We start from the raw sequence: 25,549 nt of genomic DNA on the forward strand, positions 1-25,549 counted from the left end.
GGGGTCGCCATCTTCCCTGCACACTGCCACCACGTGCGAGACATGTGGGCCGCCATCTTCCCTGCACGCCGCCACCACGTGCGAGACATGGGGGCGGCCATCTTGGTCGGCACCACCTCCCACCGCCTACGACCAACGGGTGCTCACGGGCCACCCCACCGTGCTGGACCAAGACAGCGACCCCACCCTGGCTTCCGTGACCCTCGACCAAAGCGCTCCCCACCAGCTCGCAAGGTCAATGATGGACATCCTGGTGGAGGGGCACAGGACAAGCTGCCTGTTTGACACAGGCAGCACGGAGAGTTTTATCCACCCGGCCACGGTGCAGCATTGTGGACTCATGATACAGCGGATAAGTCAGAGGGTCACCATAGCCTCCGGGTCGCATACAACAGACATCCGGAGGGGTTGTACAGCGACACTAGTGGTGCAGGGCACAGAATATCGGGACTTCATGTTACTGGTCTTGCCTCAACTGTGTGCCCCTGTGCTGTTGGGGTTGGACTTCCAGAGCCACCTGAAAAGCGTGACAATGAAGTATGATGGGCCCCTCCCGCCAATTACTGTCATAAATCCCCTGTTTTGTAGAGATATGTCACGTACCCGGCTACTGACCACACACACACACACCGACCCGTGCATCCCACCCAACATCATGCCAACTGCCACACTACCGACACCACTTGCGGCCTCTCCACCCTCAGGATCCCTCCCCCACCGCTGTTCGCCAACCTGACCCCCGACTGTAAACCTGTGGCAACTAAAAGCAGGAGGTACAGTGCGGGGGACAGAGCTTTCATTAAGTCGGAGGTGCAGCGGCTGCTCAGGGAGGGGGTCATTGAGGCAAGCACAAGTCCTTGGAGGGCGCAGGTGGTGGTTGTTCAGAACGGGGAGAAGAATAGGATGGTTGTGGACTATAGCCAGACCATCAATAGGTTCACGCAGCTCGACACGTACCCTCTACCCCGCATCGCAGATATGGTCAATCAGATAGCACAGTACAAGGTGTACTCGACCATAGACCTAAAATCCGCTTACCATCAGCTCCCCATCCGCCGGGAGGACTGCCCTTACACTGCCTTCGAGGTGGTCGGCAGGCTTTATCACTTCCTGCGCATCCCCTTCGGTGTCACAAATGGTGTATCTGTCTTCCAGAGGGCAATGGACCAGATGGTGGACCAGTGCCAACTGAAGGCCACGTTCCCATATCTGGATAACATCACCATCTGCAGTCACGACCAGCAGGATCACGACAACAATCTCCAAAAATTTCTCCAAGCGGCCAAATCTTTCAACCTCACCTATAACAAGGACAAGTGTGTATTTGGGACCACCCGACTTGCTATCCTTGGGTGTGTCGTGGAGAATGGAGTCATTGGCCCTGACCCAAACTGTATGCACCCCTTGTTGGAATTCCCTCTTCCCAATACCCTCAGAGCCCTCAAAAGGTGCCTGGGCTTCTTTTCATATTACGCCCAATGGGTCTCTAACTATGCAGACAAGGCCCGCCCCCTGGTCAAGTCCACCACATTCCCCCTCTCTGCCGAGGCCCACACGGCCTTCAACCGCATAAAAGGGGACATTGCCAAAGCAGCAATGCATGCAGTGAATGAGGCCAATCCCTTCCAAGTAGAGAGTGACGCCTCCGACTTTGCGCTGGCTGCTACCCTCAACCAGGCGTGAAGACCAGTGGCGTTCTTCTCCCGTACCCTTCAAGGCCCTGAAATTCGGCGCTCTGCGGTAGAGAAAGAGGCCCAGCCCATAGTGGAAGCTATAAGGCACTGGAGGCACTATCTTGCCAGCAAAAGGTTCACCCTGCTAACTGACCAGCGCTCAGTCGCGTTCATGTTTAATAATCAGCAGCGGAGCAAAATCAAAAATGATAAAATTCTGAGGTGGAGAATTGAACTCTCCACCTACAACTATGACATCATGTACAGGCCTGGGAAGCTCAACGAGCCCTCCGATGCCCTATCCCAGGGAACATGTGCCAGCGCGCAGATCGACCGGCTATACGTCCTACATGTAGACCTTTGCCACCCGGGAGTCACCTGGCTTTTCCACTTCGTGAAAGCCCGGAACCTGCCTTACTCCCTTGTGGAGATCAGGATGATGACCAGGGACTGCCAAGTCTGCGCAGAGTGCAAACCGCACTTCTACCAACCCGAAAAGGCACCACTCATCAAGGCCACCCGCCCCTTTGAGCGACTGAGTGTTGACTTTAAGGGCCCCCTTCCCTCCACCGACTGCAATGTGTACTTTCTTAACGTAATTGACGAGTACTGGCGGTTCCCCTTCGCCATCCCCTGCCCCGACACCACTACCACGTCAGTTATAAAAGCCCTGCGCAAGCTCTTCACTCTGTTCGGATACCCATGCTATATCCACAGTGACAGAGGGTCCTCGTTTATGCGTGACGAGCTGCGCCGATATCTACTGGCTAGGGGAATTGCAACCAGTAGGACCACGAGCTATAATCCCCGGGGGAATGGACAGGTGGAGAAGGAGAATACCACGATGTGAAAGGCCACATTCTTAGCCCTCAGGTCAAAGGGACTGCTGGTCTCCCGCTGGCAGGAGGTCCTTCCCGAGGCACTCCACTCCATCCGCTCCCTGTTATGCACAGCCACCAATGTCACCCCCCATGAGCGGCTCTTTTCTTTTCCCAGAAAATCGACCACTGGAACCACCCTACCAACTTGGCTGACGTCCCCGGGGCCAGTGCTGCTTCGGAAACATGCGAGGAGCAATAAATGCTCCCCGATGGTCGAGAGGGTTCACTTACTTCATGCGAACTGCCAGTATGCCTACATGGTTTTACCTGATGGGCGGGAGGACACGGTCTCCATCCGCGACCTGGCGCCCGCAGGAGCTCCAGGCCCCTACCCTGAACACTCCGTGGTGACTATTGACCCCGTACCCACCAATGTATGTACCTACGAGACACCGTGCGCCCCAAACCCTATACAGACACCACACGACACTCCCATACCGGGCGCGACGCACACGCACGAGGGATTACCGACGCCTAACGTGCTGGCACCTGAAGTCAGGCCGGAGCCAGCACAACCGCCATCGCCAGTGCTATGTAGATCACAGCGACGGACTCGACCGCCTGATAGACTTAACCTGTAAATATACTGGTTGTAAATATTGTCAGTCACTTCACCCTGCGGGACTCTTTTTAAAAAAAGGAGGGGTGAATGTGGTAAACCATGTATATATGTTGTAACTCGGTTACCTGTCTGGACACGCCCCTCTGCTGACTGCCCCTGTGGCTCCTCCCACAGAGTCCTGTATGAAGGTGTTCACCTTGCCCCTCCCGGCAGACACTCACTGTGGAGGTCATATTGTACAGCGAATAAAAGCCTTTCAGTATTTTACCAAACCTCGGTCTTTTGGAGTTATTGAAGGTGCTTCACCTTTTTTGAGGTGATTTATCCATTTTGATAATCAAACTTTGTTTTTAATTAGCTCTGCCTGCAGATGTTCTGCTTTGAAGTATATGAAGTATCAGATTGCAAAGAGTGCTAGAAATTGGAGTGAAGATCCTAATATAACTTCACCTCTTCTGTGACATTGAACCTGATGTGTTTTACCAATGAGACTTTCAGACTGGTCACCCAAGAGTTTAAATTACACGTCAGGCATATAGTTTAATATAGTTTAAGTCACTGGCTGTGAAATTCTGGATAAGTGATCTTGGAACATGAAAATAAAACTATAGATGCTAGAAAATATGAAATAATCTTATTTCTGATCTTGAGACATGATTGAATTTTATTCCAGCACATTGTGGAACTTAAAATCCCTTGATTTTAAAAAGATCTGGAATAAAAAAGCTAGCTGCAAAAATGAGGGGCCCTGAAAGTACTGGGATATTAGAAAACCTAGCAGGTTCCATAAGTCTGCTGCTCTTGGCTAAATTGTTCTATGTATGACTGGTAACCCACAGATGTGAGGTGACTGAACTCCCCCTGAAAAGGCCAAGTAACCTTTTTGAGTTTACTGCAGTTAGGAATAGATAATAAACGCCAGCCTTGGCAGCACTACCTACATAAAATCAATGGAAAAAGAAATCAGTGGTCTTGTCCAAAATGATTGATTAGTGCAGAGCAGGCCTATCTTTTGTGTACACACAAAAATCTATCACAATTAAGTATCTCCTAAAGCGTTTGATTTCGTAATCAAAATGCACCAGTTCACCCGCTGCAAGGTGCATATCTCGTCAGTGACTGGAGAGAGGGAAGGCTTCAGCTTAGACTGATTATCATTGAATGCCTGTTAGGTTTATTAAATAGCTGAAGCCTCTCACTGATGTATCCAAATGCAAAGAGCTTTTGTAAAGTTGGGGTTTAAGTTGTGCTTAGTTTGAATCTAGAAAAATGCTGGTTCCCAGATTTCTCCTTATTAGCTGCTTAATTTGTGTCACCCTTTGAGAGCTTTCAGCAAAAGTACACAATATTGGTGAGGCTCATTCTTTTTATAGGTACCCAGTGTTAGAACAACATGATGGATTGCTCTTTATGTGCTTATAAGTGAAACATTCAAAGGTCAACACTATCTGGGACTTGAAAATGAGCGTTTAACTGTTACCACCACAGTTATAAATTATCCTTTGATCTACTTGCAGCACTTCCTCAGTAGCGAACTGACAAAATAACAGCAAGGCAGCTTAAAGAGGTCTTGGATATACCCATTGGCCTACAGTTTGAAGGCGGCTTCTTCATTATAATTCAGGACTCACTTCCTGATTTTCCCCAAGGCCTGTCCATTTCATCACAATGCACAAGTGTGATGGAATTCTCTCCAGTTGTCCGCAATGATTGCAACATCAGCAATTCTCAAATTCCAACACCTTCCAGGACAGGACAGCTCTGTTGATTGGCACCCTATTGATCTCCCAAAATGCTCCTTTGTGTGCAGTGGTTGTGGTACGTGGTGTGTGCTGTGTGCCATTTACAAAACGCACTGCAGTTTCTCATCTATTACACTACTGGTCACCAAGATCCCCTATCTCGACCTCAGTGAAAGGCAAGGTCTACCTACTAAATCATTTAGAGAAAAAACAGCTCGGATTGTACTTCCAATTTGAGGCCTTTTATTTGGGCGAATTGTATTTGAATTACAGAAAATACTTTTGTCAAACCTTCAAATTAATTCAATCAAGAAAACACTGTAACTAGAATATCGAACAGGCCATAGCTGTCTTTCTTTAAGAATATTACTTCACCTTTAATTCTAAGTTTCATTATTTAATTTTATTTCAACATGAAAAATAAATGAATAAAAATTGACTGTTGCACTCAGTGTGATGACTGGGGCTGAATACTTTCTGCTAGTTCCCTGAAATTTGGCTCATAACTACAGATAGCCAGTTTGAGGCAGTCTGTGAGGTGTAGGGTTGCCAACTGTCCCGTATTTCCCCCACTAAAGTAGAACATTCCTATGAAACTTTTCATGCCGAAATGCTTTACGCCGAAGAAGCAATTACCATTAATTTATATGGAAAATTTTTGAGCGTTCTCAGACCCAAAAAAGAACCTACCAGATCATACCAAATAACACATAAAGCCTAAAATAACAGTAATGTACAGTAAAAGCAGGAATGATATGATAAATACACAGCCTATATAAAGTAGAAATAATGAAAATTAAGCCAAAACCGATTCGTGGGGTAAAAAAATCGGCAGGTATGCGCATGCGCACACAGGTGAACGCGCAAGGCTTCATGGTCATTGTAGTCTTTTCGGGGTAAACACAAATGTCCCGGGATTTGACTGCTACTTTTGTCTGTAATTCGGGAGTGAGAAAGTTGGCAACCCTAGTGAGGTGTCTGTCAGTAAGTCAGCTCCTGTACTTAGATTTAATAATTTTCATCTGTGAAAATGCAATTTCACATAGATAAATTGACCTGAAGTAGGCACTGACTTTTAGTGCTATAAAATTAACGCACACACTGCGCATTGCTCAGCCCCATCAGTAGTAATTGCCACCAGTTTATGAATGGGGATGTCATTTTCATGGACATATTTTTAAACTCATTGTAAATATCCTCACCTCTCGTTCTTTCCTTTAATTGTAAAAGAGTGAGGAAGTCCTCCTTTGTTGTAAAATCCTGGCAAGCCATTCTGACAAATATTACAAGCTGAGCTGTTTGCATTACATCCAGGGAGTCATCGAACTGTAGTGAAAAATATCCACGTCCTCTGACAGTGACTCTACCCTCCTTGTCACTGTTGCAGGGCCAAGCAGTATATTAAGTATTGCGGTTGTGATGCTGTTCTTGTTTTTAAAGTCATTAAAAACAGTCTCTGCGGTAATGGCCATTGCTTCCTTGAATAAGTCGCCATCTGTAAAAGGCTTCTTGTGTTTAGCCAAAAGGTGACTTACACGAAATAATGTTTCAATAGCAGCCTTATTTTGAGCAGCATGTTTTGTGAAAAACGATTGCTGGGCCTTCAACCCCGATTTCAGCTCCTCAGCTTTCCTGGCACGAATTGCGCTCTTTGTGGGGTAGGTGTCTTTAAATTCCTGGTGGTTGGTGTTGCGGTGCCGCTCCAGATTCCCTCTTTTAGCCAGTGCTTGTGTTTGGTGGCACAACGTACATACACACTTGTCTTTCACCAAGGTAAATAGAAATTCCTCTTCCTATTCTGGATGGAATTTGTATGTTTTTGCCTTCTTTCGTGGAGCCTCCGCCATGCTATCAGGGTATCACGAACAAGTGCCAATTGCGTCGCCTCTGATCTGAGCCGACATTCATCTAATTAATTAGCTTGTTTATTTTGGCTTTTTTTCTTAAAGATGTGCTGTGTGCATCCCGACTAATGCTGCACCCCTACATGTTTCGCGGCCCGGAGGTTGGGGACACTGCCGTATATTGATGCTTGCGACAATCTGTACTGTTACCTAATCTAATTGGTCACTTTGGTGCAGCACAGGCTATGCTGAAAACGCGGTGCATGGCGGGGGAACTACACACATGTGCACTGGGCAGAAAGAACGGAACTAAACCCCTGCAACCTGGAAACAATCTGTCTTTACAAACATAAACACGAGGAATTCTGCAGTTGCTGGAAATTCAAGCAACACACATAGAAGTTGCTGGTGAACACAGCAGGCCAGGCAGCATCTCTAGGAAGAGGTACAGTCGACGTTTCGGGCCGAGACCCTTCGTCAGGACTAACTGAAGGAAGAGCTAGTAAGAGATTTGAAAGTGGGAGGGGGAGGGGGAGATCCAAAATGATAGGAGAAGACAGGAGGGGGAGGGATGGAGCCAAGAGCTGGACAGGTGATTGGCAAAAGGGATATGAGAGGATCATAGGACAGGAGGCCCAGGGAGAAGGGAGGGGGGGACCCCTTGCCCATCCTCTGGGTTCCCCCCCCCCCTTCCTTCTCCTTGGGCCTCCTGTCCCATGATACTCTCATATCCCTTTTGCCAATCACCTGTCCAGCTCTTGGCTCCATCCCTCCCCCTCCTGTCTTCTCCTATCATTTTGGATCTCCCCTCCCCCTCCCACTTTCAAATCTCTTACTAGCTCTTCCTTCAGTTAGTCCTGACGAAGGGTCTCGGCCAGAAACGTCGACTGTACCTCTTCCTAGAGATGCTGCCTGGAATGCTGTGTTCACCAGCAACTTTGATGTGTGGTGCTCTCTTTACAAACAGCTTTTTAGTGAAAATATTGCTATATTACCATTGTCCTAATTAGTATTACTTACTTTAATAATGCTCACATTACAACAGTATTTGTGTATTTATTTTTGATTTTTCTTCGGGATCTACTGGGAAAGTCTCAAAGATCGACTGGCCGATGGCGATCGACGGGTTGGCGACCTCTATAGTACACAGTTCCTAAACCCACAAACTCTATCACCAACAAGAACAAGGTTGGAGGTGTTGTGGATAGTGTGGAGGGCTGTCAGAGGTTACAGGGGGACATTGATAGGATGCAAAACTGGGCTGAGAAGTGGCAAATGGAGTTCAACCCAGATAAGTGTGAAGTGGTTCATTTTGGTAGGTCAAATATGATGGCAGAATGTAGTATTAACGCTAAGACTCTTGGCAGTGTGGAGGATCAGAGGGATCTTGGGGTCTGAGTCCGTCGGATGCTCAAAGCAGCCGCTTAAGTTGACCCTGTGGTTAAGAAGGCGTACGGTGTATTGGCCTTCATCAATCGTGGAATTGAATTTAGAGGCCGAGAAGTAATATTGCAGCCATATAGGACCCTGGTCAGACCTCACTTGGAGTACTGTGCTCATTTCTGCTCGTCTCACAACAGGAAAGATGTGGAAACCATAGAAAGGGTGCAGAGGTGGTTTACAAGGATGTTACTTGGATTGGGGAGCATGCCTTATGAGAATACGTTGATGTAACTCGGCCTTTTCTCCTTGGAGCGATGGAGGATGAGAGGTGACCTGATAGAGGTGTGTAAGATGTTGAGAGGCATTGATCGTGTGGATAGTCAGAGGCTTTTTCCCAGGGCTGAAATGGTTGACACAGGTTTAAGGTGCTGGGGAGTAGGTACAGAAGAGATGTCAGGGGTAAGTTTTTTTTTAACTCAGAGAGTGGTGAGTGCATGGAATGGGCTGCCGGCAATGGTGGTGGAGGCAGATACGATGGGGTCTTTTAAGAGATTTTTGGATAGGTACATGGAGCTTAGAAAAATAGAAGGCTATAGGTAAGCCTAGTAATTTCTAAGGTAGGGTCATGCTCGGCACAACTTTGTGGGCTGAAGGGCCCGTATTGTGCTGTAGGTTTTCTATCTTTCTATGTAACAGACAGTAGGTCTATAGGAATATCACCACCTGCCTAAAAGACACCACCCTGACTTGTTATTCTTTCATCCTCACTGGCTTTAAATCCTGTAAACCCCTTCCCAGCAGTTACTGCAGGAGAACCTTTGCCAAAAGGACCGCAGTGTATGTATGCAGTTACCAACAACATACTAAATATGAATTAGAAGTAACAAGATTTTCTTTTGAAATGAATCATTTGGCAAGGGGAAAGTGCTGACAAGCCACTTATCGTAGAGTCATAGAGCAATACATTACAGAAATAAGCCTACGTAGTCTGTTCTGAACTGTTAATCTGCCTAGTCCCATGGACCCGTACCAGGACCATAGCCCTCTGTACCCCTTCCATCCGTGTAGTCTTGGAGTACATAACAGAAGTGGACCCAGTGGTTCAACACACACACAAAATGCTGGAGGAACTCAGCAGGTCAAGCAGTCTGTATGGAGATGAATAAGCAGTCAACGTTTTGGGCCAAGACCCTCCTTTAGGACTGAAAAGGAAGGGGGAAGATGCCAGAGTAAAATGATGGAGAGGGGAAGGAGGCTAGCTAGAAGGTGATAGGTGAAACCAAGTGGGTACGAAAGGTAAAGTGTGGGAGAGGAAGGAATCTGATAAGAGAGGAGAGTGGGCCATAGGAGAAGGGGAAGGAGGAGACGGCCCAGGGCAAAGTGATAGGTAGCTGAGAAACGGTAAGAGGCTAGGGTGGGAATAGAGAAAAGGGGGGGGGGGGGATGTTTTTTATATATCAGAAGGAGAAATTGATATTCATGCCATCAGGTTGGGGGCCACCTAGACAGAATATAAGGTGTTGATGCTCCACCCAGAGTAGTGGCCCATGTCAGAATGGGAATTAAAATGTCTAGCCACCGGGAAGTCTGCTTTTGGCAGATGGGAGGCACTTGATGAAGCGAATACTCAATTTATGATTGGTTTCACCAGTGTAGAGGAGGCCACACCAGGAGCACCAGACACGAAAAATGACCCCAGCAGATTTGCAGGTGAAGTGTTGCCTCACCTGGAAGGACTGCTTGGGCACCTGAATGGAGGTGAGGGAGGAGATGAATGAGCAGGTGTAGCAGTTAGGCTGCCTGCAGGGATAAGTGCTAGGAGGGAGATTAGTGGGGGAGGGACGAATGGACAAGGGAAGCTGTGGAGGAGAGGCTTCTTTTCGTTATACAGGAGAGTTGGCATACAAGAATTCATGGCAATGTAAACGCAGGCAAAGATACTCAGAACCTGAGGAAGCATGCAGTTCCTACATAATTACATACTGAATCTCCCTGATGAATTCCTGCTGGAAGAATGAGAGATCTCACTGACTATTCTCATGCAGCAACAGTTGCCAAATATATCTCCTCCTCTGGCCTGGAAGAAGATTTGGCCACTGAATAGCCACCGGCAGACTCATCCTTGCTTAGTTTGTAGCTGTGGTCTGACAGAGTTCAGAGAGGAAACCTTAATGGATATGAACTCTCCCTCTTCCACTGGCACCAGCATGCCCTGTTCTGAATGACTACTACTCATCTGTCCAGTCATGGTGTGTTTCAGTGGAAGCCAGTTGTACATATGGGAGCAGCTAGTTTGTGCAGGAAGTCAGTGGTAAGTAAAATGTGTTTCAGCAGCTGACACATTTCTTTGTGCCAAAATAATGCCAGATCCATTTCTATGAAGGTATAAGTATAAATTAATTGCACTAACAGCCAGAAGACGTAATCCAAGAAGCCAATCTATAGGTGTTGATGAGCAGTGCAGAGTCCTGTCTTTGGTAGTTTTACAGAAATGAAGCACCATGATTGGCCTATAGCTCCCAGCACCACAAACTGAATGGGGGTGGGGATGCTGTAAACAAAATCTAGCAGCAACATCTGCTTTGAAGCATCACAAATATAATTTCTTTTAGGCATTATTTTGACAATTGTTTTTACAATGAATCTTTGACAATAGTAATGTTTTGGCGCCTTGGCACAAAGCCTCAGTCCAATGCTGAAACTGGATTTTTTTTTCTCTCTGAAGCTTCCTCAGCTGGAATGCCCGAAGGAATTCTGAGCTCCACAGCTACTACTAATAAGGTCAACATTACTCACGATAAAGTAAGCATACATCAGATTTACAAACTGCTTGACCGCTAAAGTACATCTAAAATATTGTACGTACTATTGCAGGTGTTTTAATGGATGCTGTATTAAATTGGTCTCTCAGCAACAATTGAGTACCTTTGGGTTAATTATATACTGACTTATTAGCCTTGTGGCAAAATTCTGCAAAAGGAGAATGGAATCCTTAATACAAATTTTAGAAAGTTTGAAGAGTTAGTTGCAATTGAGCACAGCCATCGTGGGCCAACGGATTGATTCATATGCTGTACTATGTTCTATGAAAATCTGTGCATCCACTTCCTGGTTCTTCAGATACCCAGGATGCACTGCCCACAGTTTTTAAAAAAATAGAAGCCTTTGTTACTCAACTTAGTGAGGCACTGATTCAGCCTGATTCAAGGAAATCTATCCCAGTCAAACAATTTCTTCTTTACCCAGTACTGGTGGCAGTATCCCATGAATTGAAACCTATTCTACTCATGCTGATATTTGAGCCAGTCATTTTAATTCCCTACTTCTTCCTTCCTCCTCCCCTCCATGCACCTTCTCGCTCTGACTTCTGTCCTCCCTCTCTAGTCCTGATGAAAGGTCTTGGTCTGAAATGTCGACTGTACTCTTTTCAATTGATGCTGCCTGGCCTGCTGAGTTCCTCCAGCATTTTGTGTGTGTTGCTCGGATTTCCAGCATCTGCAGAATTTTTTTGTACTCTACTTAATTCCCTAATCATATTTACCTTGTATGAATTCGCACACAACTTGAGTGATAATCCAGTGATTAACACCTTTGTGGGTTTGATTTCTTATTTGAAGTCTAGATGCTCAAATACTTTATCCCTCTTTTTCCTGTTGTATCATTGTTTCCCATCTGGACTACAACAGCAGGTTCTTTCCCTTCCTGCTCCAAGTTCCTCAACCTCAAGAGTTGCCCATAACCCAGGCACAGAACAGGCACATGTATTCAGGACTTGTGCTTACAACCACAGAAAATTACCACTACTTTTCTTTCCAGTCCTTTACCTTGAATGGTTTCTGTGCATCCGTACTGTGGCCAGTTTGTTCAGCCACCCTACATCCTGAATCAAGGTATCTGGATGATAAGACCCACTATCTGAACCTCTGAACATCAATTCAGAGCTGAAATTATGCACACTTGCTAAATTTACAGTCTCCATGGATCCCAATGGCTTCCATCTGTCCTGGCATATCTGTCTTAAAAATTATTTAGCTTAAGTAATGTATTTAATTTTACTGCTATCTTAAACTCACCAGAGACCTCAGATGTTGTACTTGCAATGGAGGGGTGCTAAAATCACGCTGTAGTTTTAGGTGGGTAGAGGCATGATTTATATTCCCATGAGGCATTGTGGGTTCAATTAACCAGTTCTAGCAGGTTATTTAGTTACTTGGTATACTAAAGGCTATTTTATATTGCTTCAAATGTATCCTACAAGTTAAGCAAATTTAACTAAAACCAAAACAAATAAATCAATGCTTGGATAAAATGCTTAATTTCAGGAAAAAATGTTCTTTAACCAAATTAGAAGGTATTTTTAAAAAATATATTAAGCAATAGTTAAAGAATTTCTTTTACATTACATTCTGAATTGCTGTCTTTTTTGATTTGGGTTCAGGCATGTTGAAATAAGTATATGCTGAGATTTGAGGAAAGAAAATAATTCTCAAAACTAATTTAATATTGTGCCCAATTTGCACCCAAACAATGATCAAGGCAAACATTTTACCTGGATATTGAAGAGATTAATATGTGGTGCCTGAAAATTAGAGGTGGGGAGCTTCACCATATAAATGTTTCAAAGGTTACCTTCTTTGTGGAAAGCTTCATAAGCTACCTGTGTTAAACCACATCCTACCTACGCAGGTTTGCTTCTACTTGGCTTGCACGACTTGAAGTGTCACAGAATTATATATATTTAAAAGGAGAGAAAATAATTTCTGTCCTACTGCGATGCCTAATATTGATGTCAGCATATGGGATCCTCTTTAAATATTCAGTAATTTACAATTGGGGAACAGCAAATCTCTCTCCATCATTAATGAATGATGAGTGTAATCAAAAGGACTTTCAGCCCTGCATCATGTAGCTCCTGAGACTGCGAGTTCATTGGGGTTGCGATGAATCATCGAGAGAAACAGGCAATTCTTTATTTACAGGAGGAATATAATTCTCTTTCTCTGATAAAATACACTTGGTGGCCATGTCAGATATGTTGGATCTTTCTGAATTAAATGAACAAGTACAGTTATAATGAAAGATGCAAAAGTCGGGGCTGATTTCATTCAATGAGGGCTTTAACTGGAGACTTGGCTGAAGAGATTGAATGAAGAAGATTGAAACTGAGTTTTATTATGATCAGTGGATCCAGCATAAGAAGGCCATTAGATTGATCATCGGATGTCAAATTCAGCACACAAGGGGTTAGTTAAGCTGATACGGAAGTAATCTGTGAAATCTACTGAGAGGAAGATAAAACATCAGAACTAGGAGCCGGAGCAGGCCACCCGGCCCATCGAGCCTGCCCCTGCCCACCATTCAATAAGACCATGGCTGATCTGTCCGTAAGCTCAGCTCCATCTACCTGCCTTTTCCCCATAACCCTTAATTCCCCTACTATGTAAAAATCTATCCAACTGTATCTTAAATATATTTAGTGAAGAAGCCTCAACTGCTTCCCTGGGCAGAGAATTCCACAGATTCACCACTCTCTGGGAAAAACAGTTTCTCCTCATCTCCATCCTAAATCTTCTCCCCCGAATCTTGAGGCAATGTCCCCTAGTTCTAGTCTCACCTACCAATGGAAACAACTTTCCTACTTCTATCTTATCTATCCCTTTCAGAATTTTGTATGTTTCTATAAGATCCCCTCTCATTCTTCTGAACTCCAGAGAGTATAGTCCCAGGCAACTCAATCTCTCCTCATAGGTTAACCCCGTCATCCCTGGAATCAACCTGGTGAATCTCCTCTGCACTGCCTCCAAAGCCAGTATATCCTTCCTCAAGAACTGTACACAGTACTCCAGATGTGTCCTCACCAGTACCCTGTATAGTTGCAGCATGACCTTCTTGCTCTTGAATCCAATCCCTCTGGCAATGAAGGCCAGCATTCCGTTTGCCTTCTTAATAACCTGTTTTACCTGCAAGCCAACTTTTTGCAATTCATGCACAAGCACTCCCAAGTCCCTCTGCACAACAGCATGCTGCAATCTTTCACCATTTAAATAATCTGCTGTTCTATTATTCCTTCCAAAGTGGATGATCTTGCATTTACCAACGTTGTATTCCATCTGCCAGACCTTGGCCCACTCACTTGACCTATCTATATTCCTCTGCAGACTCTCCACATCCTCTGTACAATTTGCTTTTCCACTCAGTTTGCTGTCATCAGCAAATTTTGCTACGCTACACTCAATCCCCTCTTCCAAATCATCAATGTAAATGGTAAACAGCTGCGGGTCTAGCACCAACCCCTGCGGCACCCCATTCACCACTGACTGCCAACCAGAGAAACACCCATTTATACCAACTCTCTGCCTTCTATTGGTTAACCAATTCACTATCCATGCCAATACATTTCCTCCGACACCATGCATCTGTATCTTATTTATAAGTCTCTTGTGCGGCACCTTATCAAACACCTTCTGGAAATCCAAGTATATGACATCCACCTGTTCCCCTCTATCCACTGCACTCATTATGTCCTCAAAGAGCTCCAGTAAGTTTGCCAAACAGGACCTGCCCTTTCTGAATCCATGCTGCATCTGTCTAATGGAACCACTCCTTTCTAAATGTTTCGCTATTTCTTCCTTAATGACAGCTTTAAGCATTTTCCCGACTACAGATGTTAAGCTAACTGGCCTATAGTTGCCCGTCTTTTGCCTACTTCCTTTTTAAAAAAGTGGCGTAACATTTGATGTCTTCCAATCAGTTGGGATCTGCCCAGAGTCTAGGGAATTTTGGTAAATGATTACCAACGCGTCTATGATAAGCTCCGCCAATTCCCTCAGCACCCTGGGATGCATCCCATCAGGACCAGGGGACTTATCTACCTTCAGGCCCACTAGTTTGCTTATCACTATCTCTTTAGTGACAGTGATTTTATTGAGGTCCTCACCTCCCATTTCGTCCATAACCTCATTCTTTGGCATATTAGGCGTGTCCTCCACCGTGAAGACTGACACAAAATGGTCGTTCAATGCCTCAGCCATTTCCTTATAACCCAATATCATTTTCCCCTTCTCGTATTCCAAGGGACCTGCGTGGACTTTAGCCACCCTCTTCTGCTTTATATATTTATAAAAACTTTTGCTATCTGTTTTCATATTTTGTGCTAATTTACTTTCATACTCTATCTTCCCTTTCCTTATTTCTTGTTTAGTTGTTCTTTGTTGCTTTTTAAAGATTTCCCAATCCTCCAGTCTCCTATTACTCTTTGCAACTTTGTACACATGAGCTTTTAGTTTGATACTATCTTTTATTTCCTTAGTTATCCAAGGCTGGCTGTCCACACACTTACTGTCCTTCCTTTTGACTGGAATATACTGCTGTTGAGCACTGTGAAAACTCTCTTTGAAAGTATTCCACTGTTCCTCAACTGTCCTACCAAATAGCCTGTGCTCCCAATCCTCAAGATTTCCTTGACCAAACTGATTCCCCCAATCTATGTGGAAGTTAAAATCCCCCATGACAATTGCCGTTCCGTTCTTACAAGCCTCAGTTATTTCTTGGTTAATCGCCTCTGCCACTGCAATATTTTTATTAGGTGGCCTATAGACAACACCCACCAGTGATTTTTTTTCCCTTTACTATTCTTAATCTCAACCCAGATGGACTCAACATTCTGCTCCATAGATCTTGTATCATCTCTCACAATCACCCTGATCTCATCCCTGATCAAGAGCGCCACCCCACCTCCTCTGCCTTCCTGCCTATCTTTCCATATTACCTGATACCATTAGATATTTAATTCTCAGTTATCTCCACCTTGCAACCAGGTTTCTGTAATGGCCACTAAATCATATGCCTTGGTACTGATCTGTGCACAAGTTCACTAACCTTGTTTCTAATACCACGGGCATTTAGATAAATTGTCCTTATACTCATTGTCCTTTTAGAACCTAGTGACCTATGCGATTTTTGCTTTTCACTTTTATGCACTCTACTCTACTTTTTACTTCACTATCTATAGCTTTGGTCTCTGCATCACTTCCCTCTTCTTTTCTGTCTTGGTTCCCACCCCCCTGCCATATTAATTTAAAGCCTCTCCAACAGCACTAGTAAACAATCTTCCTAGGACGTAGCTCATACGGTACATAAATGCTGAAATTATTTTAAATTTACGTTTATATTTGCAAAATACTGTGGTTCTAAACATCTGAAATATATTACATAAAATATGAATAATTAGCAGGTTAGACATCCAGGAGTCCCACTCAAGTCCCCACCTGCACATTTCTGAGGATCTCACCTGGTCCCGGAACTCTTCCATTCTGATCAAAAGGGCGCAACAGTGCCTCTATTTCCTGCGGAGCATGAAGAAAGCTCACCTCTGCCCCAGGATACTGACGGACTTTTATCACTGTACCATTGAGAGCATACTCACCAACTGCATCTCAGTGTGGTATGGCAATTGTCCCGCATTGGACCGCGAAGCACTCCAGCGTGTGGTGAAAACTGCCCAGTGGATTATTGGCACCCAATTACCCAACATTGAGAACATTTACCATAAACGCTGCCTAGGCCGGGTGAAGATCATTATCAGGGATGCATCTCACCCTAGCCATGGACTTTTTACTCTCCTCCCACCCAGTAGCCACTACAGGAGCCTCCGCTCCCACACCAGCAGGCACAGGACGAGGTTCTTCCCTAAGGCTGTGACACTGCTGAACCTCTCATCACAGCGCTAAGCAGTATTGCATCTGTATTGTACTGTCTCAGTACTTTTATATTTGTGTGCTGTAGCACTTTTTTTATTCGCAGTTATTTTGTAAATAACACTATTCTTTGCATTTCTGGTCAGATGCTAAATGCCTTTCATTGACTTTGTATCTGCACTCGGCACGATGACAAAGTTGAATCTAATCTAATCTAATCTAATCTGTAAAGAGAGAAACAATGTTAATATTTCAGGTTTAATAGTATTTCATTTAATGTTAACTCTTGTTTCCTTTTCCAAAGATGCTGCTTGACCTGTTGAAAACTTCCAAAAGTTTTCTTAGTTTCACATTTGTATTTTCTGAAGTGAAAATTGTCTTTTCATTTTAGCTAGAAAACAAGAAAATCCAGCTTTATCTCGGCATTGGTTTACTGTTGCTTATCTCTGTGACCGCAATAATTGCCTTCATTTTCTTGAAGAAATGTAAGTGGAGCTTTTGGATTTGTGGGTGGGCAGGGGTGCCAGGGTTATGATGAATCATCCTTATTTGAGCCACTAATAATGATTGGTATTAAACAAATTGTAGTGGTGGCAAAAATTATTAACTAATAAAGTGTGTACAAGATGATGAGAGGTGTTAATAGGGTAGATAGTAAGAAACCTTCATCCATGGGAGAGATGTCTAAGACCAAAGAGCTTGGGTTTAAGATGAGTAGAAGACTTAAAGGGTTTTAGGGGAAGGATATTTTCACCTGGGGGAGGCTGCAATCTGGTATCTGCTGCCTGAGCTGATTGTAGAGGTGGATATTCCCACAGCGTTTCAGAAGCATCTGGATGAGCACGTGCATCACGGGCAAAGCAGGCTATAAACCAAGTGCTACTGAATGGGTACTTGATGGATGGCATAGAAATGGTGAGCCTAAAGTTCTGTCTGACCCGAGAAAAGATGCACGCAGTTCGATACTGCATGCAGCATCAATTTTTTCTCAATTATGTCCATGTTGGACCAACGTTCTTGGATTTTTATTTGTTTGGTCATAGTAAAGACTAGGAGATTAAGTGGTTGGTTTTGTTCTCACTTCCTACACACCCTACCCTCTCAGGAGTTCACAGACTCTCCCAGGCCTTCTCTTGGATAATTTAGGAATGTGGTAATATTAAAGGAGTACTCAAAATCTGATCAAACTTCATGGCAGAAATAACTGGGGAAGGAAAGTAAGGGGTGGCAGAAAACTTAGGGTGAGATAACGAGGAGGTAACACTAAAAACAACCAGTACAAGTTAGTGAGATTAAAAAAAACACTAGTTGCTGATAACAAGCAACACACATCAAAGTTGCTGGTGAATGCAGCAGGCCGGGCAGCATCTCTAGGAAGAGGTACAGTCGACGTTTCATGCCAAGACCCTTCGTCAGGACTAACTGAAAGAAGAGTTAGTAAGAGATTTGAAAGTTGGAGGGGGAGGGGGAGATCCAAAATGATAGGAGAAGACAGGAGGGGGAGGGATGGAGTCAAGAGCTGGACAGGTGATCGGTAAAAGGGATATGAGAGGATCATGGGACAGGAGGCCTAGGGAGAAAGAAAAGGGGAGGGGGGGAAACCCAGAGGATGGGCAAGGGGTATAGTCAGAGGGACAGAGGGAGAAAAAGGAGAGAGAGAGAGAAAGAATGTGTGTATATAAATAAATAACAGATGGGGTACGAGGGGGAGGTGGGGCATTAGCGCAAGTTAGAGAAGTCAATGTTCATGCCATCAGGTTGGAGGCTACCCAGACGGAATATAAGGTGTTGTTCCTCCAACCTGAGTGTGGCTTCATCTTTACAGTAGAGGAGGCCGTGGATAGACATGTCAGAATGGGAATGGGATGTGGAATTAAAATGTGTGACCACTGGGAGATCCTGCTTTCTCTGGCGGACAGAGCGTAGGTGTTCAGCAAAACGATCTCCCAGTCTGCATCGGATCTCGCCAATATATAGAAGGGCACATCGGGAGCACCGGATGCAGTATATCACCCCAGCCGACTCACAGGTGAAGCGTTGCCTCACCTGGAAGGACTGTCTGGGGCCCTGAATGGTGGTAAGGGAGGAAGTGTAAGGGCATGTGTAGCACTTGTTCTGCTTACAAGGGTAAGTGCCAGGAGGTAAGTGGGGAGGGATGGGGGGGAAGAATGGACAAGGGAGTTGCGTAGGGAGCGATCCCTGCGGAAAGCGGGGGGGGGGGGAGGGAAAGATGTGCTTAGTGGTGGGATCCCGTTGGAGGTGGCGGAAGTTACGGAGAATAATATGTTGGACTGCTGCATTCACCAGCAACTTTGATGTGTGTTGCTTGAATTTCCAGCATCTGCAGAATTCCTCGTGTGTACTAGTTGCTGATGATAGGCATCCTGGAGATCGGGGGAGAATTAAAGGCAAATACTATGGCAGATCTGCTGCCCTTAAACAACTCTAGAAATGGAAGTTTTATTTTATTGAGGTTCCCCATTATGTTCCTGCTTTCATTCACCATTATCTGACAAACTTTATTTTGTTTCAACATTGATGATTAATATAAAAAGTAAAAGAATGAATGACTTAAAATAGTTTACAGAAATGTAGGTGTTAATCTATGAGTTGCTTATTGTGATTGATGTACACTGCTCTCTTGACATTTCTCACTCACTGTTTTTGTCTCTTTCAGTGAAGAATTCTAGAGAAAAGTGCAAGTAAGAACTTACATTTTGTAGGATTATTTAATACAAATTCTAATAATCTTACATTTTTATGAAATTTAATATAAATACTTATTTGTATCCCCAGCTCAAACAATGCCATAGGACTTAACATGCACCAAACAGCAGAAGAAAATATATATCAAGTTTCTGAATGAACTACGCTTTGCAATGGATGGTGAATTGACTAATTAATTAATTAATGGATGGTTTCAGAATGTTGCATCACCTAATTATTAATTAAACTCTGATAGGAAAATGGAATGTTTAATTATTTGTAAATGGCTGAATTATATTTTTGTATTAAATATGTATTGCTTTCTTAATGTTTAACTTTACAGTGCAAAATTCTTTAAAGCAGGATATGTTCACATCAACTGATCTAACTTTTAGAATTAATTTCTCCCTTCTTCACTCCCTCTCATGCCTGCTTCCACTCTCCAACTGCCACGCCTCATAACATACCACTAGGTAGAGCAATGTGACAAGATTTGCATCTATGCCTGTACAAAATACTCAGTCACTGAAATAGTCACCTCCAGTCCCAGAGCATGGCTGAAAGTAGTAACTTGTCACACTATGTATCCCCTGAAGATGCAGTACAGTATATCTCTGTTCAGTGACAATGGTATAAGGTGTACCATGACACAGTCATGCACGTTCTTCCTTTAAAATAAGCTTAGCAATAATTCTAATTTGTCCAATATGTTGCTCATAAAGTAAACTACTAAAACGAAACTTTCTAGCCATTGTGTGAACCTCATAATTCAAGTTAGATAGCCCATAATTTCCAGGCCATGCAAATGAATGTGAATTTCAGTAAATTTAGTAGTGCACAAGGCCCAAGATTTGGGGACAGTGGGAGATGAGGGGAGCCTATCTGGACATATAGAAAGGGCTGGAGGAAGAAATATCAAGGCCAAGTGTGATGGGTGGGGGTGGATGCTGTGGGTGGAAGAGGAGAGGAGCAATGAAGAGTGACAGGAGGGCATTTATTTTTTAGTTGATAGGAAGACATGTCGTGAGCAGAGGTTCTGTGTTAATTAAGTGGTGGAAAGGGAGCAGTGTGGCTCAGAAGGGAGCCTGAATTAGGGGAACTGCTAGATGAAAGGAGGCTGAGCCTCAGGATGCTGGGTATGAGGCATCAATGATCTGGGACAGGGGACCGAGTGTTGTGTGCTGATAATACTAAATCAAGTGGAAAAGCAAACTCAGCAGAAGATGGCTGAGAGTCAGCAGAGAGATATAGATAGGTTAAGTGAGTGGGAAAGGTTCTGACAGATGGAGTACAGTATTGGTAAATGCAAGGTCATCCACTTTGGAAGGAATAATGAACGAACAGATTATTATTATTTAAATAGTAAAAAAAGTTGCAGCATGCTGCTGTGCAGAGGGACTTGGGATTGCTTGTGCATGAATCACAAAAGGTTGGTTTGTAGGTGCAGCAGGCTGTCAAGAAGGCAAATGGAATGTTGGTCTTCGTTGCTAGAGGGATTGAATTTAAGAGCAGGGAGGTTATGCTGTAACTGTATAAGATACTGGTGGGGCTGCACCTGGAGTACTGCTCACAGTTCTTCTCCTTACTTGAGGAAGCATATGCTGCCTTTGGAGGCAGTGCAGAGGAGGTTCACCAGGTTGATTTCAGACATGAGGGGGAGAGATTGAGTCACCTGGGACTGTATTCACTGGAATTCAGAAGAATGAGAGGAGATCTTATAGAGACATTTAAAATTATGAAAGGGATAGATAAGATAGAGGCAGGAAAGTTGTTTCCACTGGTAGGTGAGACTAGAACTAGGGGACATACCCTCAAGATTCGGGAGAGTAAATTTAGGACGGAGATGAGTAGGAACTGCTTTTCCCAAAGAGTGGAAAATCTGTGGAATTCTCTGCCCAATGAAGCAGTGGAGGCCACCTCAGTAAATATATTTAAGACAAGGTTGGATAGATTTTTGCATAGTAGAGGAATTAAGGGTTGTGGGGTAAAGGCAGGTAGGTGGAGACGAGTCCGTGGCCAGGTCACCCATGATCTTATTGAATGGCGGAGCAGGCTCGACGGGCCAGATGGCTGACTGCTGCTCCTATTTCTTATGTTCTTATGCTCCTCTGTGCTAATGATGACCAGGCAGGTTTGATGGTAATAAGACTGGCAGAAAAGCATGTGCGTGTCAGCTGCCCAAACAATAATATTGGTACTACTCGTAGGCAACTGTTAACATTTAACAAAGGATACTCTTCTCTTTTCCCTCCAGTGTGGCACTGAGATTCCTTTATCCTGCAGTGAAAGAGATGCAAGTCAAATGCAAGTCATTTTATCTGCATGGGCTTGTACGTAATATTGCACATGGGTTAAGTCTGGAAAACGAGAAATACTCCTACTAGGAACATAGGAATAAGTCATATAGTCCTGCCTATATCTGTCTTTCAATTAGTTAATGAAAAGTAAAATTAGCTAGTCTGCATTTCCATTCTCTTTCCTCTATATTCTTGTTCCATTTGTAAAATGTTTATAATAAAAATTATGTCTGTTATCTTTTTTGGAGACAGTGTAAAATTCTCTCCTTCTCCATGTATGAAAATATTACCAGCTTTCAATATTAAATAGCCAGATATAATTTTAGGACTATTCCCTCTTGTTTATGGTTCTCCCACTTAAGAATATAATTTTATGCAGTTTTTCTGTAATTTATTAATCGCTTAAGTCATTGCCAATAATAAAATAAAATAACGAAATAACTGGGCCTAGAACGCACACACACACTCCTACGACTCGAACACAATTTGTTTTACTTGGGCACAAGGAGAAGAGCGTGGCCCCTGTCACCCACACCGTTCTGAAGTCAAAACAGAAAAGTTGCTATTTTTATACAGAATTGGCCTATTATTTACAGATAATGACCATCTGTTAATTGTACATGTTTGAATTCCTTACCTGCAAGAGCAATTGCCATCCACAATCGAGATGTTATATTGAATCTTCAAGCTGACAACCGATGATATTTTGATGTTAGTAAAGCAAGAGGTGACCTGATAGAGGTGTTATAAGATGGTGAGAGACATTGTTTGCGTGGATAACCAGAGGCTTTTTCCCCAGTGTTGAAATGGCTATCATGAAGGGGCATAGTTTTAAGGTGCTTGGAAATAAGTACAAGGGGGATGTCAGAGGTAAGTTTTTTTACACAGAGTGGTGGGTCTGTGAAATGCACTGCCAGTAACAGTGGTAGGGACAGATACAGTATGGTTTTTTAGGTACATGGAGCTTAGAAAAACAGAGGGCTATACAGTAGGGTAATTCTAGGTAGTTTCTAGAGTAGGTTACATGGTCGGCACAACATTGTGGGCCGAAGCACCTGTGGTGTGCTGTAGATTTCTATGATTCTATGATTATACACTGCCATAGTCATTTTCACCTATCTGTCTGCAACGGGCAAGTTTGGCTTCGGTGGTCTCACTTCGAAGTTCTCCCTTTTCCTTGTTAGACTAAGTACACACTTATGCTTGCCTGGTATTGTCTTTAACCCTTGCCTTACTGCATCTTCCACACTCGTATCTTCCTCTCCCCACCCAACCGAAGTCTCATACTCAGGGGAATATAAAGGAAGGTGATGGAACTAATTAAAAATCATTATTCTCATTTAAAAGCAAGTTAAAACTGCTTTCAAGAAAGATAGTGGTTTATTTTATTAGAGTGTAAATTTCAGAGATATTGTAAATATATCATTAAGCTTGGAGCAAGCCTGTGTGCTTGTATTGTGATCTGCAGATAGTAGAGTGATGTGATAATTTTACTGACAATCTGGAACTTTCAAGTTTACGCTAAGAGTTCATGGACTCAAAATGAATATGTGTGTTATCTTGTAAATAAATTTGGATCTCTTTTTCATACGTATCTACTATATCTTACAATGACAATGGCTTTATTTATTTATTTAGTGATGCATCATGGATTAGGCTCTTCTGGCCTTTTGAGCCTCGTTGTCCCAGCAACCACCACCAAGTCCAGTTAACCCTAACCTAATCATGGGACAATTTACAATTATCAATTAACCTACCTGGTATACCTTTGCATTCCACGGGAAGGAAGTAAAGAGACTCCTTACAGAACGGCCCTGGAATTGAACTCTGAACTCCGGAACACCTTGAGCTGTAATAGTTGTGTGCTAACCACCATGTTACTGTGGCACCCACGGTTTTATATGAGATACAACACTTCAGACTAGAGTGTGGTACTTGAAGACTGGAGGATAGCTAATATCAGGCTATTATTTAAAGAGAGTTACAAGGACTTGCCAGAGAACTACAGACTGGTGAATCTAACATCAGTAGTGGGCAAGTTACTCCCTGTGAATCTGAGAGACAAAATCCACCTGCATTTTGAAAGGTCAAGGACCAATTAGGGGTAGTCAGCTTTGCTTTGTGGGTGCAAATTGAGTGTCACGAATTTAATTGAAGTTTTTGAAGAGATGTCTAAGAGGATTGATGAGGACAGGTTGGTAGATATTGGCCAGGTGGACTGTACCAAAGATCTTGACAATGTCCCACCTGGTAGGTGTTCCAAAAGGTTAGAACACATGTGATGTAAGGTGAGCTAGCCAATTGAATACAAAGTTAGCTTGATGAAAGGAGGCAGAAAATGATAGTGGAGGGTTGGTGTTCAAACTGGAGCCTATGATCAAAGATGTGCTGCAGGGATTGGTGCTGGATCCCCTGTTGTTTGTAACAAAAGGAGCCCTGTCTGCTAAGAGGTATCTATATTGTGATAAGGAAAAAGAAAGAAGTGTACATCACATTTAGGCAGCTAGATATTAATGAGTCCCTCAATGAATATAAAAGGTTAAAACTAAGCTTAAGAGGGAAATCAGGAGGGTAACACTAGGATGTGAGAAGAACTTGGTGAGCAGAATTAAAGATAATCCAAAGAGGTTCTTCAGTTACATTATATTCAATTATACATTTAAAAAGTGACCAGGAGAGACTCTGTCCTCCTAAAGACCATCAGGGATGTCTATGTTTGGAGCTGCAGGAAATAGATGAGATTTTTAATTTTTATTTCTCCTTGGTGTTTACTAAGGAAAATATCAAGGATGCCAAAGAAATGAGGGTAAGAAGAAGTGAGGTATTGGATCCTCTGCATAAAGGAGAAAGGAGGTATTTGCAACCTTGAAGCACATTACGGTGTGGGTCTGACCAAGTGTAACCCTGGGCCTTATGGGAGACCAGGGGAGAAATTGCAGAGGCCACTTAGTGATATTTGTTTCATCATTGGCCACTAATGAAGTTCCAGAAAGACTAGAGAAAGGCTAATGCTGTTCCACTGATCTAAACCTGTAGAAAGGACAGGTCAGGGAACCATAGCCCATTGAGCCTGACGTCAGTTGTAGGGACAGTACTGGAGGGAACTCTGAGGGTGAAGATCTACCATCAGTTGGATAGTCAAGGCCTGATCAAGAATAGATGTCATGTTTTTTTTTGCTTAGGAGGTCATGTCTGAAGAATCTTGGATTCATTCAAAGATATAACTAAGCGGATAGATGAAGGTAGAGCAGTGGATGTCAGGCTGATCTGCTAAGATTCAGTAGCATGGGATCAAGGGGGAGCTAGTGGGGTGGAATTGGCTGAAGGGATTGGGTGATGGAGATAGAATTGAGTTTTTTCAGTGTTTAATGGATCCAACATAAGGGGCCATTAGATTGAACATCAGATATCAAATTAAACACACAAAGGGTTTGTGAAATTGACAAGGATGTTAATCTGAGCAACCTATTTAGATAGATATAGAACATATATAAATGTGGAAATTCTTTGAAATTCAGATGTACGTTGGCAAAATATTGTAGCTCTGAAAATCTGAAATATCTTAAGCAGCAAATTAGTCAAACAAGAGAAAATCTGCAGATGCTGGAAATCCAAGCAGCATACACAAAATGCTGGAGGAATTCAGCAGGCCTGGCAGCATCTATGGAAAAGAGTCGACGTTTCAGCCTGAAAAGCTGACTCTTCATTTTCCCTAGGTGCTGCCTGACCTGCTGAGTTCCTCCAGCAATTTGTGTGTGTAGATCA

General features: G+C 43.6%; 1 protein-coding gene across 1 annotated transcript in view; it reads left to right on the forward strand.

Annotated features, from left to right (window-relative positions):
* Nucleotides 1–23,355, forward strand: part of LOC140200958 (hepatitis A virus cellular receptor 2 homolog) — a 95,437-nt gene extending 72,082 nt beyond the window's left edge. Inside the window, exons 5-8 of the mRNA XM_072264602.1 lie at nt 10,811–10,887; nt 17,173–17,266; nt 19,459–19,483; nt 19,578–23,355. Of these exons, the coding sequence (XP_072120703.1) occupies nt 10,811–10,887; nt 17,173–17,266; nt 19,459–19,483; nt 19,578–19,647 (266 nt within the window). The 3' untranslated portion in view covers nt 19,648–23,355. The remainder of the gene's footprint in view (nt 1–10,810; nt 10,888–17,172; nt 17,267–19,458; nt 19,484–19,577) is intronic.
* Nucleotides 23,356–25,549: the final 2,194 nt, after the last annotated feature.

Source organism: Mobula birostris, chromosome 7, assembly GCF_030028105.1.
Source record: "Mobula birostris isolate sMobBir1 chromosome 7, sMobBir1.hap1, whole genome shotgun sequence".
NCBI classification, from domain to species: domain Eukaryota; kingdom Metazoa; phylum Chordata; class Chondrichthyes; order Myliobatiformes; family Myliobatidae; genus Mobula; species Mobula birostris.